The sequence below is a fragment of the Macrotis lagotis genome, chromosome 7 (assembly GCF_037893015.1).
Source record: "Macrotis lagotis isolate mMagLag1 chromosome 7, bilby.v1.9.chrom.fasta, whole genome shotgun sequence".
Lineage (NCBI taxonomy): Eukaryota > Metazoa > Chordata > Mammalia > Peramelemorphia > Peramelidae > Macrotis > Macrotis lagotis.
The window spans coordinates 95,568,819-95,594,603 of NC_133664.1; the positions used below are offsets into that span (position 1 = coordinate 95,568,819).

General features: G+C 41.8%; 1 protein-coding gene across 2 annotated transcripts; it reads right to left on the minus strand.

The window, feature by feature from the left end:
• Nucleotides 1-8,382: 8,382 nt before the first annotated feature.
• REPIN1 (replication initiator 1) lies at nucleotides 8,383-12,774 on the minus strand. 2 transcript variants are annotated; one of them, XM_074193393.1, is made up of 4 exons: nucleotides 12,655-12,774; nucleotides 11,296-11,401; nucleotides 10,934-11,011; nucleotides 8,383-10,209 (listed from the first exon to the last, which is right to left on the minus strand). In XM_074193393.1, exons 1-4 carry the CDS (start codon nucleotides 12,757-12,759, stop codon nucleotides 8,399-8,401), a joined length of 2,100 nt encoding a protein of 699 aa, XP_074049494.1. In that variant the 5' UTR covers nucleotides 12,760-12,774; the 3' UTR covers nucleotides 8,383-8,398. The 2 variants fall into 2 exon arrangements, with proteins under 2 accessions (XP_074049494.1, XP_074049493.1); XM_074193392.1 differs by having other exon boundaries at nucleotides 8,383-10,212.
• Nucleotides 12,775-25,785: the final 13,011 nt, after the last annotated feature.

Sequence of the window (25,785 nt, forward strand, 5' to 3'; positions counted from 1 at the left end):
CCATTTGGTGCACGGCGAGCCCGTTCTGCCCCTGCCCCCCACCCATCTTCAGCGCCGCTTGGGGCACTCTGAGCCCAGTGGTAGCATCTGTGGTGGGGGGTGGGCTAAAGATCAGGGTTCCTTTGTGAAGTCCTTTCTGATTCCCCAGGCCCCCCGCCACTTGAGGGCACTTGTTGGGCCCGGCCCCTTCCACTTTACTGCATACTTAATTACTCCAAAAACCTTTTCCTCTCCCACTTCTTCCATCTACTAACTCCTAATTTCACGATGGCACGTCGTCTGGGTTCTGGATAGTGAACGATGCTCTCAAAATTTCCCAGTCACCGATGGATAAAAAACAAGAATGTGTCCTTGCTCCCATACTTTTTAGCAACGTGTTTTCCCGCCATGGTATAAAATGCCTTCACTGAGAACAGACGTGGCCTCAAGGCCAGCTACTTCTCTGATGGCTAATTCTTCAAGAAGCCAGAACAAGGAGGAGGGAGTGTTGGTACAGGATTTTCTGCTTATAGATGACTGTGCCCTCAATGCAGCCTCTGACCCTGAGATGCAACAGAGTATGGATCAATTCTCTGCTACTTGTGCTAGTTTTGGTCTAACAATTAATACTATGAAAGCCCAGGTGCTCTATCAGAGGGCACCACACACATTCATATGTGAAACCATTTATTACAAATGGAGAAGCTTTGAGTATCGTGTACAAGTTCACTTACCTTGGCAGTATCCTTTCCAAGGAGGTACACATTGACAATGAGGTTGGCACTCGTATTATCAGAGCTGGCTCAGTATTTGGGAGACTCCAAAAGCAAGTATGGGAGAGAAGAGGTATTAGACTGACTACCAAACTGAAGGTCTGCAGGGCTATTGTGTTGACCTCATTGCTATATGCCTGTGAAACCTGATAAGTCTAACTAGTGTCATGTCAGGAAACGGAATGAGTTTCATTTAAATTGTCTTAGAAAGATTCTGAAGATCACCTGGCAGAAGATACCGGACACTGAGGTCCTTTGTCAAGCAACTGCATAGCATTCCAACATAACTAGAGAACGCAACTATGATAGGCTGGACACATTGTTAGAATACCAGATGTACACTTGCCAAAAAAACTATTTTATGGAGATCTTATCCAGGATAAGCACTCACAAGGGGGTCAGAAGAAGCCATACCGAGACATCCCGAAGTCTCAGTGAAGAACTTTAGAATTGATTGTACAGCATGGGAGACACTGGCACAGGAACCACCCAAGTGTGCCCTCATCATAGAGCTGCACTTTTATGAGGAAGGCAGAATGGATGCATGCAGCTCAAAGGGAAGATGACATCCATAAGTTTAGACTACCTATCCCAGGTCTTCACATGGACCATTTGTGCCCAACCTGGGATAGAGCATCCTGAGCTTGTATTGGTCTGCTCAGCCACAGTTGGACATGTAATTTGTCTCATAGTGATATCATCTTGGCCTTCCTTGATAATAAAGCAAAAGAACCAACCAACCAACAGAAACCTGGCCTTCTGATGACACAGTATCCCTGGTTGCTCTCCCCAGTACTGGGTGTGTACCTTCAATTATTCTCCTCAGTTCACTAGTTGAGGCAGATGAGTTGGAATATTTCTTGTTACTCAATGACACTTTAGGGTTGTCCTCCCTCCTTCATTAATCAGCAACCTCTCATCCTTTGAGATACTGTTGTTCATATCCATTATCCAAACAAAATGGTGGTAGCTTTTGTCTTCAGACCCTCACATCATTCTTTCTTCCTCAATGAATTTGATTCCTAGCTTATATTTCTCTCCTCTCCAACTCCTGGCTTCATACTTGGGTGTTTCAACATACATCTCTCAACCATTCAGTTCCTCAAGCCACTTACCTCCCATGAGCTACTTGAATTTGCTGTACTTCAGTCACACTCAAATAATTATACCCTTGTTCAATCACCCACAAATATACCACCTTCTTGTTCAAGAATTCAGAAATCCTCTTATCCAACCTTAATCAATTGACTTTTCACCTTCCAGTCATCCTTAAAACCCTTCTCTTTATCTGTATTTGACTTTATCCCTCAATTCCCTCCCAGGCCATCTCTCCTGGATTATCTACTCTTTCCTCTTCTCCCCATCTTGATTCCTGGTAAAGCAATTCAATTCTACAATCTTCCTCTGTTGAGTCCCTCCTTATAGCACTGATAACACCCAGCCAAGCCTCAGCCTTTTATCCCTTCCATTTGTTGTATTTATTTCTACACATGTACTGCTAAATGAAGTTGAAGAAAATCAAGCAACCATTCTGAGTCCATTATGATAAATCAGCTGATTACTCACTGCTTTGAGGCAAACTTACAGTGCCTCTCTCATCAACTTAACTCTTCTATACTCCATAGTGGCTTTTGGAAAACATTTCACTCCTCCTCAAACCTTACCCCCACCCCCATAGTTTATAAAAAATAAAAATTTGAGGCCATTTGTCATAAACTCCCTTCTCTCCAATCGCTCAGTTGCATTCTACTTCACCCTTGTCTCTCATGAAGTGACTTCACGCCTTACCAAGGCTAACCCACCTGCTTGATTAGATAGCCTACTTCATTCCATATTTTTCCTTGTCATCCTCTTTCATTTTTTAAAAAAATATTTTGTTTTTCCAACTACATGCAATTGTAGTTTTCAACAATCTTTTTTTTTGCAAAGTTTTGAGTTTTATATTTTCTCCCCTCTCCTCGTCCTCCCCCATCCCTGATAGAAAGCAATCTAATATAGGTTCTATATGTGGTACTATGCTAAGCATAGATCGATATTAATCATATCATGAAAGAATCAAATCCAAACAGAAGAAAAAAAAGCCTGAGAAAAAAACGCTATAATACATAAGACTTTTAAAAATTGTTTCACTTATTTTCTGTCTCTTCCTCTTTACTGGATTACTTCCTGCTGCCTACAAACATGCATCTCTCCCCTATCCTGTTATTATCCTGAAAAACCCTCCCTTCCATCCCTGATCCTTCCCCAGTTCATGACCTTTAATAAAAGTGTCCCTCAATAAGTTCCATTCAGAGTGCTACTGGGTGAAGTGAGCAGAACCAGGTGAGCATTGTGCACAGTAAAGTAAGTGATGACGATTGTGGCACATAGCTTGTCTCAGTTACCAATGGTCTGAGATGAGAAATGTCATCTACATCTAGAGAAAGAACAATGAATATGAATGTAGATCAAAGCATACTATTTTCAGTTTTCAAATTTTTTCTCTTCCTTGTGGTTTTTCCCCTTTGTTCTGATTTCTCTTTCACAGAATGACTAATATAGAAATATGTTTAACATGTGTGCATGTATAACCCATATAAGACTGCTTGTTGTCTAGGAGAGGGATGAGGAAATTTCTTAAAATGTTGAAATACATACAATTTTTAAAAAATGGTGACTGATTCTCCAGGGAATGGTAAGAATGGGTGCCTTTCATATTTTCCAAATCACACTATTAGGCCTGTTTCCTCCTCTATAGACAAGCAGACAAGAATAGTCTCCAAAGTATCCTAAAGCTGGAACATTTTAAGTTTCTCTGAAACTTTTCTCCACTCCTGGCCTGCCCTTTCCCCCTCATGCCATCTGGCACATGGTAAACACTTAAGTGCTGCCTGACTCCAAGTGTGTACTTCACAGAACCACTGGGGGTTACATTGGGACTATTCTCAGTTCTATTTCAGATATAAACAATCTACTGAATAAGACCAGAACCTGGATCCTGGAATAAACTGGGTTCCCACGAGGAGTGTGATGCTTTCATGCTGAAACTGGGACTGTACCACTCACTAGACTCTTCCTCCACCAGGCAGACCTCAATTCCCTACTGCTCTGATCAAAATTCACCCCCCATTTTGTCCCAGCTCTTCAGAATACTATTCGCTGCTAAATAACCCTTCACTATTCTAATTAATTCCTTCTAATAGGGATTTGGATGTGCTCAGTTAACAGTGGGAGTTCTCAGGACAGCATGAGGTCAATGGACCAAACAGGTTTCCTTTACCCCCTTACAAACAGGTATTAAGAATGCAATGGCTAACCTTGTAACTGAAAGTGTTATCCCCCAATTTTCCATGTCCTTTGGGCCCAAGACCCCAGAAAGCTTAGACACACAGAAGCCAATGTCCAAAACACTATATAAAACACAAGGAATACAAGACACCTAGGAAAAAGCAGTGTTTACCAAGATACCTACTTCTGTATTCCCATTTATCAATACACTGAGCTCTGAAATCTCAGCATAAAGGTCAGTCTTAAGATCATCAGAGAGATTCAGATTCATCCTTTCATATTCTGTCCATAGGGAGCTTCCACTGGAAAATGGTTGGTACCCTGTTCAATTGTTAGCAACAGCTGCCACTTTTAGGCAACTGACTGCTCATTGATGATGGTGATTATGTGCAGGAAGAAGTTTGGAGAATAGACAGAAAACGACACCTCAGAAGAGTGTCATTATTCTTAGGAGATAGTATGGGTATAGTCAAAAGAACACAGAATTTCAAATACAGACTTTTTATAGACACAGTATAACAGAACTGGGGTCTGAATAACATTTTTACCACTAGCTATGTTTACCATGGGTAACTCACCATTTGGCCATTTCCTCTTTTTGCAAAATAAGGATAAAAATCCCATTAACTACCTCTCAAGGTTACAGAAGAAAGTGCTTTATAAACCTACAGAACTGCTGATATCACTTTTCAAAGGAAACATTTCCATTTTAATAACATGTTTTAATTCAAAGGAATCAATTCATTTATCCAACACATTTATTATGTTTTACTTGCTGAGGGGGGGGGAGATACAGAGTTATCAGTCTCTGCCCTTCAGGACTTCACAATTCATAGATAAGTGGTAGCGGGGGAGAAACAAAACTCATACTAATCTGGGTCCTAGTCCAGGCTTAGCCACAAACTAGCTGTGTTAATTCCAGACAAGAACTTCCACCTCTCTGAACCTCAGCATCCTCATCTGCAAAATGAGGGGGTTGGACTAGTTAATTCAATCAAATACCATTTATTAAGCACCTCCTAAGTGAACTATTCTAGGTTTTAGGAATACAGAGACACAACACAGACCCTGCTCTTAAGGAGCATACAATCTAACAGGGGAATCGACAGGTACAGAAATAACAATGATACAAGGGGAAAGTGAGATTAAATGTGAAAGTTCAGAAAAAAAAATGGAAGATCACATTCACCTAGAGGGTAGGTACAGAAGGTTTGTGAAGATGAAACCTGACTTGGGTGTTGAAGGGACTCTGAACCAGAGAATGGGGGTGGGTGGGGAAGGAAGCATAAGGTGTATTCCAAAATGGAAGACTGCATGAGGAATAGAGATGGGTGGGAACAAGATGAAAATGGGAGAGAAAAACCTAGCTTAGCTCAAATAAAGAATTTTTTTTTTAGTTTTTGCAAGGCAATGGGGGTTAAGTGGCTTGCCCAAGGCCACACAGCTAGGTAATTACTGTGTCTGAGGCCGGATTTGAACTCAGGTACTCCTGACTCCAGGGCCGGTGCTCTATCCACTGAGCCACCTAACCGCCCCTTTCAAATAAAGAATCTTAAGGAAAATTGAATGCTAGAAGGGAAGGCCAAAACAGAATATAGAACACTGAATGTCAGAATCAAAAGTTTATATTTTATTTGGTGATAGTAAACTACTGATAATTTTTGTGAAGTGACATGATCAAAGCAGTGCTTTAAAAAAGTTTGCTCAAGCAACAAGGGATAGCTTAGAAACATGAAGATCAGTTAGATTATTACAATAACCTAGACAAAGAGATGAAACACTAACTACATTGGGGAACACTGCAGGTAGAATCGTCTGGACTATTATAAATGACTAAATAAATAAGGGGGTGGTAGATAGGAAGAGAAGTTTAAGGAAAAAGAGGTAAGTTATATGCATTGGTAACTGAAAGGATGGTTACAGCAGAAATAAAGCCTAAGAGAAAAGCAGATTTTGTAGATTATAGGATGAGTTCAGTTTTGGGCAAACTGATTTTGATGTGCTAGTAGAACATATAGCTGGAGATTCACAGTGTGTAGTTGGAACTATGAAACTGGAACTCTAGGGAAGAGTCTTTTTCAATTTCCCAAAATGGGAAAGGGAAAGCTACGAATAGGAGAGACAGTATATAAATAGGGAAACTTTACCCAGATTGACCAGAAAAGATGTGGGAGTTTTGTGCATACATGTAATAAGTGAAGCCATGAGACCAGAAAATATTGTTAAAAGTAGAGAAAAAAAGGCTAAGTATCTTGAGGAACACTTATGCTTAAGGGGCAGGATAGATAATGAAGAACCAACCAGAGGAACTAAGGCTCAGAGGTACAATGAATAAAATGCAACAGCATGGAAGCCAAAGAGTAAAAATACCATGGCATAGGGGAACCACAGTACCAAATATTACCGTATATAAATCCTTTCTTTCAGTTATAACATTCTCTAAGTTCATGAATCTGAAGTATTTATTCAAATAACTGAAGTAGCATGACTTGCAATATTGGAAGTCCCATGGAAGCATTTAAAGAGAGTGCATCTGCCTGACATCATTTAGACATGTGCATTTTTGTGTAATATGAATTGAAACCAAAGTAGGATTAGCCCAGGACTATCAACCAAGTATGGGTTAATTGATATTACCTAGAACCACCTAATCTACTAAAGTCACATCTTCATTACCCACGGGAGCATAGGCTGCTCAAGAGTAATCTGGGTCTATCCAAAGTCTACAAACCTGTAACATCTTATTTGGTGATGACATTGGTAATGTCTAGACAAAACTGAATAAATGTATGAGTTACGTACCTACATTTGGATTTTGACAGCCACTTACTATCTATGTGACTATAAGCAAGTCTTTGGGTCTCATTTTCTTATGTGTAAAATGCCAGGCCTGGACTAGATAACTTCTAATTTGTTCTCTCTTCTGGCTTTACATATTTGATCCTATGATAATGGTAAAGGTCAGCGATAAAGATAGTTTTGCCTTCCTTTGTTTCTGCCTATAGGAAGACCTACAACAAAAGAACAGGCAGAATAAGATCCCTGGGTTCTCATTCCAGTTCTGCTTGCCAGAGCCCTGAGTGACTTCAGTTTGCCCTTCTAGAAAATTATCACAACCCCCAGGGTTGGAGTCACTGCCTTATCTGAAGATTTTTGATGATAAAAAAAAAAGTATTAAGTCTATGGCACTTCGGAATTAATCAGGAGACCTAACTTGATTCCTGACCTCAATTCTCCTTCGCCTACCACCCCAAGTCCCACTTATGCTTATTTTCCTGTCTGGATTTCTACCCTGGGAAACAGTCTTCTCAGACCTCACACCTTTGCAACTTAACACAGGAAAAGAACACATTTCATTCATAGGGACTTGAGGGAAACAGACTTGCTATGTATGGCTTGGTTCCAGAGGACAGAACTAGAACCAATGGGTAGAAAGTACAAGGAAACAGACTTTCACTTAATATAAGAAATTTCTAACAATTAGATATTCAGTAACAAAGTGAACTACCTTCAAAGATTTCTCAAACCCCATCACTGGAAGTATTCAAGCAGAAGCTAGTCTGTTAAAAGATGAGGTAAATTCTTGCATTAGGTGAGAATTAGATGAACTCTAAGGTTAATTTTAACAGGCTCTTAAGATCTCTTCAAAGCCTATTCCATACTTGAGGATTTTTCCTTTACCCTTCTTAGATTAGAAGGCCAGTGTTTCCCTTTCTCTCCAATACAGTAATAAAAGCTGGAAGAACTAAAGGAAAAGGGGATTGTACTTCAGGGATTTAAACAAACTCTCGATCTGAGAAATGAAAACAGGGAGGGAAGGCTGAAAAGGTTCTCTGTGCTGAGATAATCCAAAGCTAAAAACAGCTGTGGGTAGAGAGAAGGCTACACACAATACACATAAAGGGAAGAAACAGCAAAGGGGTAGATTTGGGTTTGGAATTAGGGGATAGAAAGTGGGAAAGGGGAAGGTGTTGTTCAAAATTGACACCATTAGGGCATATCTCTCCCTGGAGGTGTCTGAATAAATCCAGATACTGCCTAACCTACTGGAGGTCTTTGGATGTGTCCAGATGTTTTCTTCATTAGCTCTGCTGTTGATGCATCTTCTTTTCAAATACATCTTCCCCAGGGGCAAGAAGAGAAGCAGAACTTCCAATGAGGTGGGAACAGCTTAGGGTACTTAGCTCTAATAGGCATGCTGGGACAAGGACACCCAGTTCTCTCTCCAGGGTCCTGACCAGCTTCCACTAGGAATCTCCCGGTCCTTAACCCATCACTATCACTAACATCCTCCATCCTTTCTCCAATATTACATCTGTCTCTTATTTTTGACCACCCCTCAAACTTTGTCTCCTCTTTGTTCTTCCACTTCCACCAACTCAAGCCACATGCTTCCTCTGATGGGTCAGGAGCTTTTGCTCATGACTGAAGCTCTCACCACAGGTGGCACAGATAAATGGCCCCTCTCGACCATGGCTCTTGCGGTGTGTGATAAGGTTGGATTTTTGACTGAAACGCCTCTCACAATCAGGGCAAGCATAAGGCCGTTCACCTGTATGGATGCGCCGGTGGGACACAAGGTTGGATTTCTGGCTGAAGGCCTTGCCACAGTCAGGACATGCATAGGGCCTCTCACCTGTGTGGATGCGGCGGTGGGCTGCCAGGTAAGGCTTGTGCCTAAAGGACTTGCCACAGTCAGGACAAATAAAGGGCCTCTCTGGGGCATGGTCACGACGATGGGCTGCCAGGTGACTTCCTTGTGAGAAACGGCGCCCACATTCCAGGCAGGCAAAGGGCCGCTCACCTGAGTGTATACGGATATGGGCCACCAAGTGGGTTTTCTTACTGAAGTTCTTTCCACATTCACTGCAGATGAAAGGACGTTCCCCAGGATGTAGTTGCTGTTGACCTCGCAAAGACCTCCGGTTCCGGAAGGTGCGGCCACAATCATCATAGGTATAGGGGACAGCAGAATCCACTTCCTGATCCTGCTGAAGATTCATTCCCTGGTCCTGCTGAGGATCCAAGACCTGGTCTTGCTGGGAGTCCACCTGATCTTGCTGGGAGACTAGGGTCTGGTTTTGCTGAAGGTTCATGGTTTGGTCTTGCTGAGCATCCATGGCCTGGTCCTGCCTGGGGTCTATGGCCTGTTCTTGCTGAGTCTCCAACAGATGAGAGGAAAGCTGGAAACTCCCTTGGCTACTAGTGGCCTCGACAGAGCCCTGAGGGCGTCGATGAATCTTACCATGGGACAAAAGGTTGGGTTTGTGACGGAAACGGCGCCCGCATTCAGTGCAAGGATAAGGCTTCTCACCAGTGTGAATTCTCCGGTGGGAGGTCAAGTAGGGCTTATTAGTGAAACGTTTCCCACACTCAGGGCACTGGTGGGGACGTTCACCAGTATGTACACGGCGGTGAGCAATCAGATTGGGCTTGTGACGGAAACATTTGCCACACCAGGCACACTGGAAGGGTCGGTCAGCAGCATCACCACCTGGCTGGGCAGCAGTAAGTGCTGGGCGGCCCCGAGGCCTAGGTGCAAGGGCTTTTTCTGATGCCTGTGCTTCAGCCACATGGATCTGCTTATGGGCAACTAGCTCAGGCCACTGTGCAAAGCTCTGACCACAGCCACTACAGATGAAACGGCGAGGTGGTGGGGCAGGTGGGTGGTTCTGTCGCAGGTGTGCCCGTAGCTGGGAGGCTCGGCTGAAGTGTTTCTCACATTTGGGGCAGCCAACTGCCCGGGCGGAGGAGGCATGAGCCTGGCCATGTAGTGCAAGGGCTGCCCAACTCCTGAAACTCTGTCCACAGACTTGACAGAGGAAACCTGTGGCAGGAGGTATGGCTGTGGCAGCAGAGTGGGCCAGGCGGTGTAAGGCCAAGAAAGGAGCATGGTGAAATCGGCGCCCACATTCAGGGCAGGGTAAGGGTGGACGACTGTGACGACGACGAATATGATGCCTCAAGGCTGCCAACCCAGGGAACTGCCTCCTACAGCGAGAACAGCGGTAGGCACCACCCTGGAGCAGGCCCCCATGACTAGTTGTCGCATTGCCTTCTATTTTAATCCTATGGGTATCCTGCTCTGATCCTTGGAGTGATTCCTGAAAGGATCCAGAGAAGGGCCGAGCCCGGGATGGTCCTATACCAGGGGGTCTCCTGCAGCGACGCTCCAACAGAGGTCCTTGCCCTGCTGGGGATAAAGAATCAGTCATTTTAGAAGAGCTAATATGTGACCTGGAGAAAATCTTAAATACCCTTTCTGGCACTCCATTTCCTCATCTCTAAATGGAGAGGGTTGAACCTCTCTTGGTGTGCTATCTAGCTCTAAATATCATGGATAAACAGCCAGTCTCAGAGTTAAGAAAATCTATGTTCAGTTTCTGCCACTAACATTAATAGTGGTTTGACCCTGGGCAACTCACCAAGACAATAAGCAGAAGTTGATCTATATTAAAATAGGGAGTTCACTACACCAACATAAATTAAAGATCTAAAGGTCTAGTTAAAAAAAAAATCAAGTCATTTTATGTCTCCCTCTTCCATGAAATCTGTCCTGAATACTCCAAGTTGCAATGCTCACTCCTAGACTTTAGATTCAGATAGCACTTACTATGCACTCTGATCCTCAAAGTAGTACAAGGAAAAAAAGCCATTAGCCTTACTCCCTGGCAGAGCAATGATTCCCTCTACACAACTAGGTAACCTAGAAGGCAGTCCTTGAAGCCACCATGGGCAAGTTAAGAAGCCATCCTTTAAGGAGGCTGAGGCCTCTCAATCCTACCTCTCCCACTGTTTCCACAACCTGAAGGAGAAAGTAGGATAGCAGTCTTCACCTTCAGGGCTATAGCAGAGTGGCAAAAAGCTACTCAAGACTCAGAGGACCCAAGAGATCCAAGTAAAGGGTCACTTACCTGTAGCGTTTCGGAGCACCCTGCCCCCACTAGAAGAGAGCTGTCCCCCACTGCCACACGGCTCCTCCCCAGGAGACCCTATGAGAAGAAATAGCCATATTAAGTAAGGGAGAGGAAGTGGCAGTTTTCCTCATTAGAATTCTTCCAGTTTCCTGTGTTGCTACCTACTCTTGAATATCCTTCCCCTACATACTACTTCCCCAATTTCTCTTTTTTATCTAGAAGAACTGAGAACTAGTCCTTTCTGATAAAATAGCAGTTGGGAAAAGATCAAATAGAGCCCTACTGTAGCTCTCACTTGAAACGTGATTCCTTTATATCTCTATAGCCCTCACTAAACCTGGCAGAAGCCCAGACCCTACCCCGGGAATGCAGGAACAGACGATTCTCCTTCCAGCCTCGTTTCCGAATGAATCTACTTCTCCCTGGAGAAAGATATCTCCGATCCTTCCCAGAATGAAGGGATGCCTGCAACAAGAAAAACTTCATCTAAATAAAGTGGGGCTAGTCCTCCCGGAGAAAGACATGGAAAAACCAGTTTTCATGGAGCCGCTGAGTTTCCTAACAATTTCCCATAGGTGTAATTTTTTTTTTTTTGCAAGGCAATGGGGTTAAGTGGCTTGCCCAAGGCCACATAGCTAGGCAATTATTAAGTGTCTGAGGCCAGATCTGACCTCAGGGACTCCTGACTCCAGCCCCGGTGCTCTATCCACTCCGCCACCTAGCTGCCCAGCATCAGTGTAATTTCACAAGTATAAGTTGGAATCATATTACTATGAATCCACAGTTTGGCACTGCAACTAAAACAAACAAAAACAATCTTAAGTGGAGATAAGGGGAGACACATAGCCCCATTGTCAAATTACGCCTGGAGAACTGTGTTCTGGTCTGAGCGCTTCGTTTTAAGGAGACCCACAAGTTTCAATGTGTACATTGGAACACAACCAGCTTTCAAGACCGCGCTTTTACAAGGACTGGCTGAAAGACAGGGGATGTTTAGCCTGAAGAAGCCTTAAGGAGGGGGAGGCCAGACACACATCAATCGTCTTTACCATTAACAAAATATAGATTTTTATACATAAATGTATATGTGAATACACCCCTACACAATACTCCATGTCACTTTTTAATCCGTTTGTTGGTCCCTCTCCGTCCCCCCACCCCCATTCCTCGGGAATCTGGCTCTGAGCCCTCTCGGGTCTCCTCCTAACGCCCGTGGCCCGCGGGCTAAGCGGGCCGGAGTGCTGCGGGGTCCGAGGCGAAGGCCGCTGGGCTACCGGCCCGTCTCCCCCTCCCCGCCGAGCGCCGCCCCCGGCCCGGCGGCCCTTCACCCCCTTCCGGGCTTCTCCCAAGCGTAACCTGCCATTATTGGGTCCGGCTCCCCCAGGCGGCCCCGCCGCGGGGCGGGGGGAGAACAAAGGCCGGGCCGGACCCCTCTCCCGGGCGGGGCCTGCCCACGCCCCCAGGTGTGCGTGCGCCGCCGGGCCGGCTCCTCGCCGCACATGCGCACGGACGTGTGTACGGGCCATTCTCCCCCACGCCGGCCGGGCCCCTCCCCCAACGGCCCGGCCTGAGGACCGGCCCCCAAGCGGCGGCGCCCCCGGCAGCCGCCCGCCCCCTCCTCCCGCGCATGCGCCCCGCGGCCAGGCCCCGGCGGCCGCCATTGCCCCTCCCCCAGCCCAGCCCCGGGCCGCCCCTCAGCTGCCCCGGCAGGGTCGTACCTCCCGGTCCGTGTGCTTGTAGGCACGCCGCCCATCCATGTACGGGGAAACCGGCGCCGCTTCCCCGCCCAGCAGCAGGCCCAGCCTCACCGCCGCCAGGCCCATGCCCTCCCCGCCACCGCCCGGCCCCGCTCGAGCCTCCTTCCGCCCCTGGCCGCGCTCCGGCCCTCCTGGCAGAGCCCGGCCCCACGTGACTACCGGAGCCGCCGAGGGTCAGTCCCCGTGCTCGGCGCAGGGCGGGGAGGGGCGGGGCGGAGCTGGCGAGGCCCGGGCGGGCGCGGGGGCGGGCGCGGGCGCGGGGGCGGGCGCGGGCCGAGGCCCGGACTGGCGCCGCGGGATCCGGCCCGAGAGAGGGCGAGGCCCCGCCCCCACCTGCGCGGGATGGGGGCTGGGGGGATTTCTCCAGGTCACGGGGTTCAAAGCGGCCGGCCCCCCGCGCGGTCGTGACCCCAGCCCCCGCGCCCCATGCACCTTCGCCCGGAAGTGCGGCTGGCACAGCCCCGCCCCCGCCGCTCCCCGGGCCCCGTGCAGCCCCTCACCTGCCCGGCTCCCGGGCCCCGCCCTCTCCCCCACACCCCCGGATCTTCTAAGCAGGAGGCTCGCCAGGCGCCCTGGCACCGCCTTCGGCCATTTTTTCGGTCGTGTCTCGCTCTTCGGGAGCCATTGGAGGTTTTGCTGGGAAAAGACTGCAACGATTTGCCATTTCCTTCCTCAGCCTGAACTGAAGAGGAAAGATAAATCTAGGCGGGCATGTTGCAGGCAGATTAGGTGTGCGATCCGTTAAGACTGATTAAAAATGGATGTAAAGGACTAAATCCTTCATCAAATAGGAATCAGTGATTGGGCCACCCTCATGGAATCAGGGAAAGCTGACCAAATGATTTCTTAAAGTCTTATCAGGTCTAGGATCTATTTTTTCGACTCCTCTAAACGCTCATCAAATCTGTCTTTTTTTTTCTGCCTATACCCTCTATTCAGCCTGTAAAGATGTCCCATCTTTTTAGCCTATCCTTGTGGGTCACCTTCTTCCAACCCCTACGCAAAGTGCTCTGAGGTGACTGAGAGGATAGCATTACTGGCTAAGGGTATACATGCAATACTAAGAGAGGAGGAGGAGGAAGAGCATTGAAGACCTGACTGGCATTAGAAGGGATTTTAGAGAGCATCTGCTCTAAGACCTTTGTTTCACAGATGAAACCAGGGCCAAGAGAAATGTGCCCAGGATCATAAAGGTTAAGGGTGGCTTGAAGGAGTAGAAGGTTTTTGCAGGGGCTAATGAAGGACAATACAAGGCCCTTCAGACCCTTCAAAGAGTGACCTCCCTTGCCCACCTAGCTTACCCAGTTCTTTCATCATTCCCAGTCTGAGGGATTTCTCCTAGGTCACACCATTAAAATCTGCCTTCACAAGGAGAGTGAAGTAGGAATAACCACTTGACTTATTCAATAATGTACCAGAAACCATATGTGGTTTTATACAATCCCATTTAGTTTATCAAAACCTTTCACCTTTTCCAGGGCAGAATACCACCATCTAGCTGGAGCTTGCCCTTGAGTTCCAGAACTTGACAGAAAGGTATTCCTTCATAAAATCACCATTTTACTTATTCTCTTCCTCTAGGTAACAGCCTCTCATCCAATACAAACCCCAGTAGGACCATTCTCTTGATCTCCACCCCAGTCCCAGCCAGTGTCTCCCTGTCCTTGGGAAGCAATGAGTTTCAGAAGCAGAGATCAGTGTAACCTGTGATTCCCAGGCCTGATTTTGAACTCCTCCCCTTAGACTACTTGAAAACATTCATTGAACGAATATTCACTTTGTGCTTACTAAACATTAAGAACTAGACTCTGTACTAGAGATACAAAGATGTAGAGAACACAGCATAGGATCCATTTTTGGGACATGGAACTCTTTGGCAATCTGGTGAAGCCCATGGAACCCTTCTCAGAATAATAGTTTTAAATGCATAAAATAAAAAATAGGATTTTACAAAGTTAATTAAAATAAAGGTATTTATGTGTGTTTATATATCTCTATATTCTTAGTAGCATACATTTGTACATATATGTATATATATATATATATATACATACATGCATACACACATATCCCCTATTAAAATTCACAGATCTCCTGAAATATATCCCTGGATCCTTTGGGTGTCATTGGTTAAGAATCCAGGTTAAGAACCACTGACATAGGGGCGGCTAAGTGGCGTAGTGGATAAAGCACCAGCCTTGGAGTCAGGAGTACCTGGGTTCAAATCCTGTCTCAGACACTTAATAATTAGCTAGCTGTGTGGCCTTGGGCAAGCCACTTAACCCCACTTGCCTTGCAAAAACCTAAAAAAAAACCCCACTGACATAAACTCTACCTATATGGAGATTAGAAAAAACAGGTTCACAAATAAGTGCAATACACAAAATTATTGTAAAAGAGAGGTTCAAACATTTGTAGTGAGAAATATCTTCAGCTTGAAGAAGTGAGAAACCAGAGAGAGTTAGAAGGCAGCACTTTAAAGGAAATGACATCAATAGGTGAAAATAGAAGGAGGTTAAAAATAATCCTTTCTTCACACAGACAAGAGCACAAGCTGGAGATAGTACATTAGAATAGGGAAAGAAGAAATATCCAATTTATCAGAAAAGAATCATGACATAAAGCTAAAGTACCATGTGTGACTATATTTTGGGGGCAGACAAATATTGAAATGAAATTGTTTGAGTAGAGGTGTAATGACATATTCAGAGTAGTGTATTAGGACTTATAAGACATGTGAATGATGAACAGTTGGGAAATGAAGAAATCAACTAGATGCAATTTGGGTTTCTTCCATTTCTCTGCTGATTAATACAGGTGACCAGCATTCTTGAGCTACCAGGATAGAATGCCTTTCTGTTTCTCTCATTACTATTACTACCAGTCTAGAAAGTTTCAATTCCACCAATTCTTCTTCCCTTAAGTATGAATGCCCCATTTCCCCACATCCTTTCTCTTCATCATCTAGTACAAAGAATGGATCTATCACAAGAAAAAAAACTGGTTTAATAACTTGCCTGCTACTAGGAACCTTAGAGACTAATCCAAATTCATTATTTTACAGATGAAGAACTTAAGGCCCAGAAAAAATTTAAGTCACTTGCCCAAAAACACAGAATTAACTATTTGCAGAGCTGATATTTGAACCCAGGTCTTTGGACTCCATGACATGTGTTCTTTCCATGTTGATAATATGACTGAAAAACAATATGGAAAAACAAACATCAGAATCATCACAGCTACAGGTCATGAAGATCTTATTCTAGTTATACAAACTGATTAAAGAAATAATCTTTCCAGAAGACCAGTTGTTCACTTCTCTGCCTCAGAAAAAAGGTCCTGAGCTCAACCTAACTCTCTATCACATACAATATAAAACCTCAGACCAAGTTACTTTCTGCTTCAAAGCTTAGCATTTTCTGGCCTTTTCAACTTCAGGGGCAATGTTTCCAGGCATCATAATTCCTCCATAGTTGCTGGGCTCCCTACTCTTCCCAAATTGAAATTAATGAGTCCATGACATTTTCCATCAAGGAAGAAGTCACTAAAGATATTTCTAGTTAAAAAATAAAATGGTACTTCATTACTGGGCTTATACACACTAAAAATATTTTTTAAGAGTAAATTTTTTTTTGGTGATAGACAAAATTTGGAATCAAAGTATTTAATTGCCCATTGATTGGGGAATGGTTAAACTAATTACAAATACGTGCAAATAATGGACTAATTACTATGCTGTAAGAAATTATGTATGAGAAGAATACAAAGAAGAAACAATCTATATGAACTGATACATAGTAAATTAAGCAGAGGCAAGAAAACAATATAGGTAGTAACTACAACAATGTTAATAGAACCACCACATACCAAAAAAAAAATAAAAAGAAACATAACACATAGATTAAGCAATAGTGAAGCAGGAAAGAAGAGATATGAAGACACTTAAAATTCACCCCTTAGTGGAGTTGGTAGATCCACAGGTGTTTTATACACATTGTAATTTGTTTTTTTTAGATTGAAGATTTTATTTATTTTGAGTTTTACAATTTCCCCCCAATCATTCCCTCCCCCCCATCCCCCACAGAGGCAATTTGTCAGTCTTTACATTGTTTCCATGGTATACATTGATCCAAATTGAGTGTGATGAGAGAACTCTTATCCTTAAGGAAGAAACATAAAGTATAAGAGATAGCAAGATCAGACAATAAGATACCAGTTTTTTTCCCCCTAAATTTGAGGTAATCGTCTTTGGTCTTTGTTCAAACTCCACAGTTCTTTCTCTGGACACAGATGGTATTCTCTATTGCAGAGAATCCCAAATTGTCTCTGATTGTTGCACTGATGGAACCAGCAAGTCCATCAGGTTTGATCATCACCCCTATGTTGCTGTTAGGGTGTACAGTGTTTTTCTGGTTCTGATCATCTCACTTGGCATCAGTTCATGCAAATCCCTCCAGATTTCCCTGAATTCCCTTCCCTCTTGGTTTCTAATAGAGCAATAGTGTTCCATGACATACATATACCACAGTTTGCTAAGCCATCCCCAATTGAAGGACATTGATTTCCAATTCTTTGCCACCACAAACACGGTTGCTATGAATATTTTTGTACAAGTGGTGTTTTTACCCTTTTCCCAATACCAATAGTGGTATTGCTGGATCAAAGGGTATGCACATTTTTGTTACCTTTTGGGTATAGTTCCAAATTGCTCTCCAGAAAAGTTGGATGAGTTCACAGCTCCACCAACAATGTAACAGTGTCCCAGATTTCCCACAATCCTTCCAGCATTGATCGTTATCCTTTCTGCTCATATTGGCCAGTCTGAGAGGTGTGAGGTGGTACCTCAGAGAAGCTTTAATTTGCATTTGTCTAATAAGTAATGATTTAGAGCAATTTTTCATGACTATGGATTGCTTTGATCTCCTCATCTGTAAATTTCCTATGCATATCCTTTGACCATTTGCCAATTGGGGAATGGCTTTTTTAAAAATCTGACTCAGTTCTCTGTATATTTTAGAAATGAGTCCTTTTGTCAGAAACATTAGTTGTAAAGGTTGTTTCCTAGTTTACTACTTTTCTTTTGATCTTGGTTACAGTGGTTTTGTCTGTGCAAAAGCTTTTTAATTTAATGTAATCGAAATCATCTGGTTTGTTTTTGGTGATGTTCTCTATCTCTTTCTTAGTCATAAACTGCTTCCCTTTCCATAGATCTGACAGGTAAACTAGTCCTTGATCTTCTAATTTGCTTATAACATTGTTTTTTTATGTCTAAATCCTGTATCCATTTGGATTTTATCTTGGTATAAGGTGTGAAGTATTGGTCTAATCTAAGTTTCTTCCATACTACCAATTTTCCCAGCAGTTTTTATCAAAGAGAGAGTTTTTATCCCAATAGCTGAACTCTTTGGGTTTATAAAACAGCAGATTACTATAATTTTTTCCTGTTATTGCACCTAGTTAATTCCACTGGTCCACTTCTCTATTTTTTAGCCAATACCAGACAGTTTTGATGACTGATGCTTTATAAATATAATTTTAGATCGGATAGGGCTAAACCCCCTTCTTTTGTACTTTTTTTTCATCAAATCTCTGGAACTTCTTGACTTTTTATTTCTCCATATGAATTTACTTACAACTTTTTCTAACTCATTAAAGTAATTTTTTGGAATTTTGATTGGTATGGCACTAAACAGGTAGTTTAGTTTTGGTAGAATTGTCATTTTTATCATATTAGCTCTACCTATCCAGGAGCAGTTGATATTTGCCCAGTTATTTAAATCTGATTTAATTTGTGTGAGAAGTGTTTTGTAATTGTTTTTAAAAAGTTTCTGAGTCTGCCTTGGCAAATAGACTCCCAGGTATTTTATATTGTCTGAGGTTACTTTGAATGGAATTTCTCTTTCTAGCTCTTCCTGCTGTGTCTTGCTAAGTCATATATAGAAAACTTGAGAATTTATGAAGGTTTATTTCATATCCTGCAATTTTGCTAAAATTGCTAATTGTTTCCAGTAGTTTTTTGGATGATTTCTTGGGATTCTCTAGGTAGACCATCATGTCATCTGCAAAGAATGAGAGTTTTGTCTCTTCCTTCCCAATTCTAATTCCTTCAATTTATTTTTCTTGTCTAATTGCTGAAGCTAACATTTCTAATATGATATTGAATAGTAGTGGTGATAATGGGCACCCTTGTTTCACCCTGATCTTATTGGTAATGCCTCTAGCCTCTCACCATTGAATATAATGCTTGTTTATGGTTTCAGATAGATACTGCTTATTATTCTAAGAAACAGTCCATTTATTCCTACGTTCTCTAGTGTTTTTAGTAGGAATGGGTGTTGTATTTTGTCAAAAGCTTTTTCAGCATCTATTGATATGATCATATAATTTCTGGTAGGTTTGTTGTTGATATAATTGATTATACTAACAATTTTCCTAATATTGAACCAACCCTGCATTCCTGGGACACATTGTAATTTGAAAATATTTAACAAAATAAATAAAAATACAATAGAATATAGATATTAATATTTTTTCTAAGTCAATATACTGCCTGCAGGGTTCCTTAAAACCCTGTAGGGTTTAGTGGCTCCCATTTCTATTTGAGTTTGAAACCACTGATGTAAGAATTAGAAGACATCAATAAAATCCCTTTTTTTCCCCAAAACTAAATGGTATCACTGTATTATGAATGGATAGAGGGGATAGAGAATAAGCCTCAGAATCAGGAAGTCCTGGGTTCAAGTTAAACCTTTGACACACTAGGCTGTATGACTGGGCACACTACTTAAACTCTTTGTTCCCCCCAGGTAATTCTAAGACCATAAATTACAAATTAGTTGCTATTTTGCAATAGTAGAGGTCATTTTTTCATAGTAAATTCTCTGTCTCACCCCAAAAGAAATGTAGAAAAATAGTTATAATACAAGGGAGAGGGAGATGAGTATAAAGGAAAGTGATTTATTTCTATCCTTAGTTTATGACTTTTTATGTGATACTATGTAGGTTACATACAATTCTCAACTGCACTAGAAGGAGGGAAGGCTATTTCTTCAGGGTACCTATGTACCCTATTAAAGACATAGCTAGTATTGTCTTCTTTAGTTGGGAAGCACTCAGAGCTTTTGTAGCTTTTGCCCCATCTAAACTCCAATAACTTAACTTTTTATATTCCTGGTAAGTATTTCTAGGGCCTTCAAGACACAATTCCTTCATATAGTCCTATAAATTTGTCTTTAGAACCCTCCCATCCACCCCCTTTTAAGACCCTTCTCCCTACTTAGCTTCCCTACCTTCCTTAATACAGCTCTGCTAAGGCACCTAGTGACTTTAAGGTAATATTTCTCCAATACTTGTTCTATTAAACTTGTTCTCATATTCATTTTTTTGAACATGGCTAATGTGGAGCTAATTTTTCTGGACTATACACAATTTGTTTCCTTAGCAATAGCTTTTACTAAAATGACAGAGAACAGTAACTATAAAACGTTTTTCTTTCTCTACTCTAAACTTGGGCCCACTTTTCCCTACAGACACCCAGAATCCATGAGGAAAGTGAACAGAAACTTACATTATGATGATAATTAGACATTCATGTAGAAAATGCATATCACTAAGGTTTCTCATGATTTTGGTACTCCAGGAGCTCAGTTTCTTTGTTTCTCATTAAGGTACCATCATGCAGCATGCCAGATAGTTAGGGCTATCTCTGTCTTAACTTCATACCAGTTCTCTTCTGTGCTATCAGGAGTCCTCTTGCCTTGAGTAATTATTACCTCTTGTAACTTGTGTCTATGTGAAGTTGCACTTAACATATTTATTAAAAGGATTTTGCTTCCCTTTTCTTTTTCAATTGTTCCATGTGGAGAGAAGTAAATACTTATAAAATGAATACATTAATAATTTTAAAAATGTTGTCTCAGAATTTTTCCAAGAACTTATTTAGATTTAGAATGATTGACCGATATGGCTAGTCTTCTGAGATGATTTACATTTTAACAGACATTTAACAGGTAGTCTGTTAAATATCAATCACCAGGGCCTGACTGGAGTTGTGAATTTTTTTTTTTGCAAAGCAATAGGGTTAAGTGACTTGCCTAAGGTCACACAGCTAGGTAATTATTAAATATCTGCGGCCATATTTGAACTCAGGTCTTCTTGATTCCAGGGCTGGTGCTGTACTCACTGTGCTACTTAGCTGCCCCTGGAGTTGTGAATTTGATGATATTACAATTTCCTGTTACATTCTACAAGACAATCTCATCTTCACTGAGGATGGAACAAAAGGAATTATGTTTGCATAGTAGTATGAAAAATCCAAATAAGGTGTTATTAGGCACCAAAATGATCACTGATAAAAATAACTTCTTGACAAAACTTTGTAAAAAGGAGTAGATCCTCATACAGGGTATGGAGTGTGATATAATAAATTAGATGGTTAAGGGAATGACTCAGTCTCTGAGAAAGTAGTTTTTCTCTTTGCCAAAGCCAACCCTTCCATTCATGCTTTGACTCCATCTTCTCCTTTCTCCTCTAGAAGTTTGCTCTGAATCAACCTGCCTGTTTTCCTAATTGTGTATGTCTCCCCCACCCCACTTTCAAATTATTATTTATTAATTTTTCTCCTGCTTTTGAATCAGTCTACCCCAGCTTTAAAAAGCCTTCACTTGATCCTATTAGTACCTCAATCTAACACTACATTACTCTTTCTTCCATTGACCAATTCTTAGGAAAAGTCATCTATACTTGCCTCTAAATCCTTTCTTACTCAAATCTCAATTCAATAAACATCCTTCCTCCAAAGTTACCAATAATTACTTTTTTGTTTGGTGGTGGATTTTTCCAAATCTTATGTTTTATTGATACCTTTTGTTTTTATATCACATTCATTTCTGAATATATCCCTTTCTCCATCTGTCCCCTACAGTCTAGCAAGACATCCCTTTTAAAAAAAAAGAAAAGAAAGTACTGTAAAACCAATCAACATATCAACTAAACCTGATCTTACCTAGCTTACTTCACACCTAAAAAGGGAGAGTGGCCAATTTCCTTAACTTCTTTAGTGCCAAACTTAACTCTAATTTTACATTGTTTTTCTGGTTTCTTGTTCTGCAATTACTTAATGTCTTCCTATGGGTCACATAATTGTTCCTGTTTCTCATTTCTTATATGACAACAATACTCCATTATGTTCACATGCTTATTTTTTTTAGCCATTCCCTAATTGATAGGGATTGTAAATATTTTGTATACAGATGAGTCAATAGTCTCTTAATTTTTAAATGTGATGACGTTTCCTCAAACATCTTTCTTCACCTCATCTTTGCAGGTTTTGGGCTTGATGATCAATCCTTCTTGCATACTCTGTCTTCCCTGGGCAATCATGACATTACTCTCTCCTCATTCTCTACTTTCCTGTCTGACTACCTCTCATTCTCCATGGGTGATATCATCCAGATCTCATCCACTAATTGTGGGTTTTCTAAAGTTTTCATCTTGGAGTTCTCTTCTCTTCTCTATGCACTCTCTTGATGACTTCATCCATTCCCAAGGATTCGAGTATTATCTCTATGCAGGTGACTTAACAAATCTACATCACCAGTTGAATTGAAAAATAGGTATTGATGACTAGAACTTTGTCCCATAGCATCGAATTTAGAGGGCATTGACAAGATTGATAATCCTTTCATTTTGAAATGAGTTACTTCTTAAATCTCACCCTGTTTTCTACTCCCTTCTCATAACAGTCATTTCACTTGTCACTTCTATGGTCTCTGTTCCTTATCCCACCTTCCAAATGAGAGTATTTTTTCTATATTATATACAGTTCTAAGTCTTGCCCTTATCTCTCTCCTGGCTTCCAGTCCTGCTCAACTTCCTGATGGATATTTCTAATGACTGAACTTGTATTGAAATGAAAGCATCTCAAACCGAACATATCTGAAACAAAATTTATCTTCCCCATTCTTAAACTTCCTTATAAATAAATAAACTTCCTCTAAATTAAACACACACACACACACACACACACACACACACACCTGACTGATACTTCCCTGCCCAAAAACCTTCAGTCTTTTTTGGCAAGGCAATGGAGTTAAGTGACTTGTCCATGGTCATATAGCTAGGTAATTATTAAGTGTCTGAGGCCACATTTGAATTCAGGTCTTCCTGACTCCAGGGCCAGTGCTCTAGTCAGTGTGCCATTTAGCTGGCCCCTGACCTTCAGTCTTTAAGATAAAATATTAATTCTTAAGCTTGGGTATTAATGACATACAGCCTAGTGACAGCATTCCTTTCCAGACTCATTCACATGATTCCCCTTTTACATGCTCTGCTTTCCCCTGAATTTCACATTCCATCTCATAAACTCACCTACATGTTCAGAATGCATTCTCTTCTCACCTCTTTGTCATAGAAGATTTAGCTTTTTCCAAGGCTCACTTCAGGTCTCACAACCCATGAAACTTCCAGGGCACCCTGTTAATGCATTCCCATATTCTAAATTATTCTGTATTTGCTGTTACCTCTAGGTCGTGCTGTTGGAATGTACAACTATCTGAGCAGTCCTTTAAATTTGAATCTAAAAACATTAGTTACTAGAAAGCTCTGCCTCCTACATTATGGCTCTTATACCATCTGGAACAGGTATTCTTATCTCTTTTGTGAGTGTCATAGACCCCCTCTGGCAGCTGATGAAGTCTATGAACCATTTCTCACAATAATATTTTTAAATGCATAAAATAAAATTCATAGGATTACAAAGAAAACCGATTATATTACAGAACATTCTGTAGACAGCAAAGCTGCATTCATATGAGATCTAACTATAGCAATTTCAATGTAATGCTGAGCATAAATAATATTTTAAGACATCTGCAACAACTATAATATGATGTGTAAATATCTGTGATTTTTTTATTGCTGACAAAGGACCAGGCAGTGTTAATAACATCATGGTCATTTGCCTATATTCATAATTCAAAAAAAGATTTCATTTAGAAGTTAGAGAATCCCCATCAAAGTTCACAAGTGCCCTGAAATTTACCTACAGACTTGGACCCTGGATTAAAAAACCCTTATCTAGAGATATGCATGCAAATTAGTTTCTTAGTTTGAATACCCAATACATTCTTTTATATGTCAATCAAAAGTTTCTGCCCTTTTAAAAAGTTACCTTCTTAGTAAACAGTTTAATATACTAAATAAATGTGTGCTAAAAGCAGGATTGCTTGAATGTAACAATTCTATGTAACAATGTAACAAAAAAGATTACCAATTCCATTCGCTCCTATTCAACTTTCCCTGAATTTCTTTCCATTCCCTCTCTTCCCCTGTAGCAAAGGAAAAAACTTAGGGTAACCTTTCTTTTCCCCCAGTGTCAGTCACCCTAGCTGGGAGCGTCTAGTCTAGTCTAGGCATAGGACCACGGGAAGTTAATATCAGAACTCAAACACTCCCAGACAAAGGGAAGAACAATCTAATCTCAGTGAATCAGGGCAGCAGCTTGAGGTATGGAAATCTCCTTTCACTTTCTGAGATTTCATCTGCTGCTTCTTTTTCCAGGTAACTTGGAGTCTTCTTTCACTCTCCCTGTGGTCGTTTTCTCTACTTGCCTCTGTTTCCAGAGAACTTCTCTATTTTAGAAGCCTGGCCTTCTTTGAGAAGTGTAAATGTTTACATTTTTTTCAGAGGCAATGTGGTGACAGGGAAGACAATTTGACTGTTGATTTTTGTTCCTCACTTTTATCCTCAAAAATTCTAGGCTAGTCACTTATCTGACCTCTTACTACCCCTAGTATCTGTTATCCACATCAGTCTCTGAACCCAAATGGTCAAAGGACCTGTATCAGTGTCACATGGAGCTGCCCTTTACTTTTCTTTGTATTCCCTGAGTTTAGCACAAAGAAGGGACCTAATAAATATTTATTGACTAATGACTAATTATTGTTGCTGTGGTGTCAGATTCTTCAGGATCCCATCTGGGGTTTTCTTGGCAAAGACATTAGAGTAGTCTGCCATTTCCTTCATCTCATTTTGTAGATGAGGAAACTGAGATCAACAGGGGGTAAATCACTTGCCCCAGATTATACAACTAGTAAGTGTTTGAGGTCCAATTTGAATTCAGGCCTTCCTAACTCCAGACCCAGTTCTTTATCTCAACACCTACCTGCCCTTAGACCAATTAGGCTATTTATAAACTAGCCACAAACCTGTGGTTAGAAAAGGGAATAGGAAGGCCAAAGTCATCTAGAATTGAATCGCAGCTTGCCATATGCTCCACCTGTAAGTTTTCATTACTGTTCCTGATGGCATTGAGAGGGAAAGAGAAATCCCCTTCCCTACTCCCCATCCTTTACAACAGCATTCTTCCTATGCCATGGTCTGAAGAACAAAAAGAGGGAACTTACTTTTACTAACCACACTAGTCTTTGACAACAATCTTTCCTTCCTCCTTTCTCCTTTCCTGCTCCTCAATCCCAGCCTGGTATGCCATGCAAGTGGCATAGAAGTATTCCATTTTGACAAGGGTCCAGTTTAGCAGGGTGCTGGTAAATGTGTAACACACACTTGACACATTTAAAAGTTTAATCAGCATTATTCACATTTCCTTTATCATTTTCTTAAGTCTAGACAATCGATTAAACAATAAATCAAGTTCTGACTTGTAGCATTTGCCAATTTCTGAGGTATAAATAAATACTGAAAAATTAGCAGCTTCTTTTCATAAACCAATGAGATGTGATTTCAGCATATCCCTAGTCAAGGCCCTAAATCCCATCAAGTTGATTGAAGGGTTCATCAGTTTGAGCAGAAGCTCACCAGACTGGGATTGATTTGAACATGATGGATGATTTGAGGGACAAGGAAGGACAAAAGGGGAAGGAAAAATTGTTGCTAAAGACAAGCTCTCTCTTTTGGTTCTCCAGACCATATAATTTCATCAAAAGGATACTATTTTTTTTTGCAAGGCAAATGGAGTTAAGTGGCTTGCCCAAGGCCACACAGCTAGGTAATTACTAAATGTCTGAGACAGATCGGATTTGAATCCAGGTACTCCTGACTCCAGGGCCGGTACTTTATCCACTTCGCCAC

Coding starts and splice junctions, on each gene's coding strand:
- REPIN1 (XM_074193392.1), bottom strand. CDS start 12,759: ATGGGCCTGGCGGCGGTGAGGCTGGGCCTGCTGCTGGGCGGGGAAGCG. Junction 11,012..11,295: donor TCTGTTCCTGCATTCCCGGG/GTAGGGTCTGGG, acceptor TTCTTCTCATAG/GGTCTCCTGGGGAGGAGCCG. Junction 10,213..10,933: donor GGTGCTCCGAAACGCTACAG/GTAAGTGACCCT, acceptor CTTTATCCCCAG/CAGGGCAAGGACCTCTGTTG.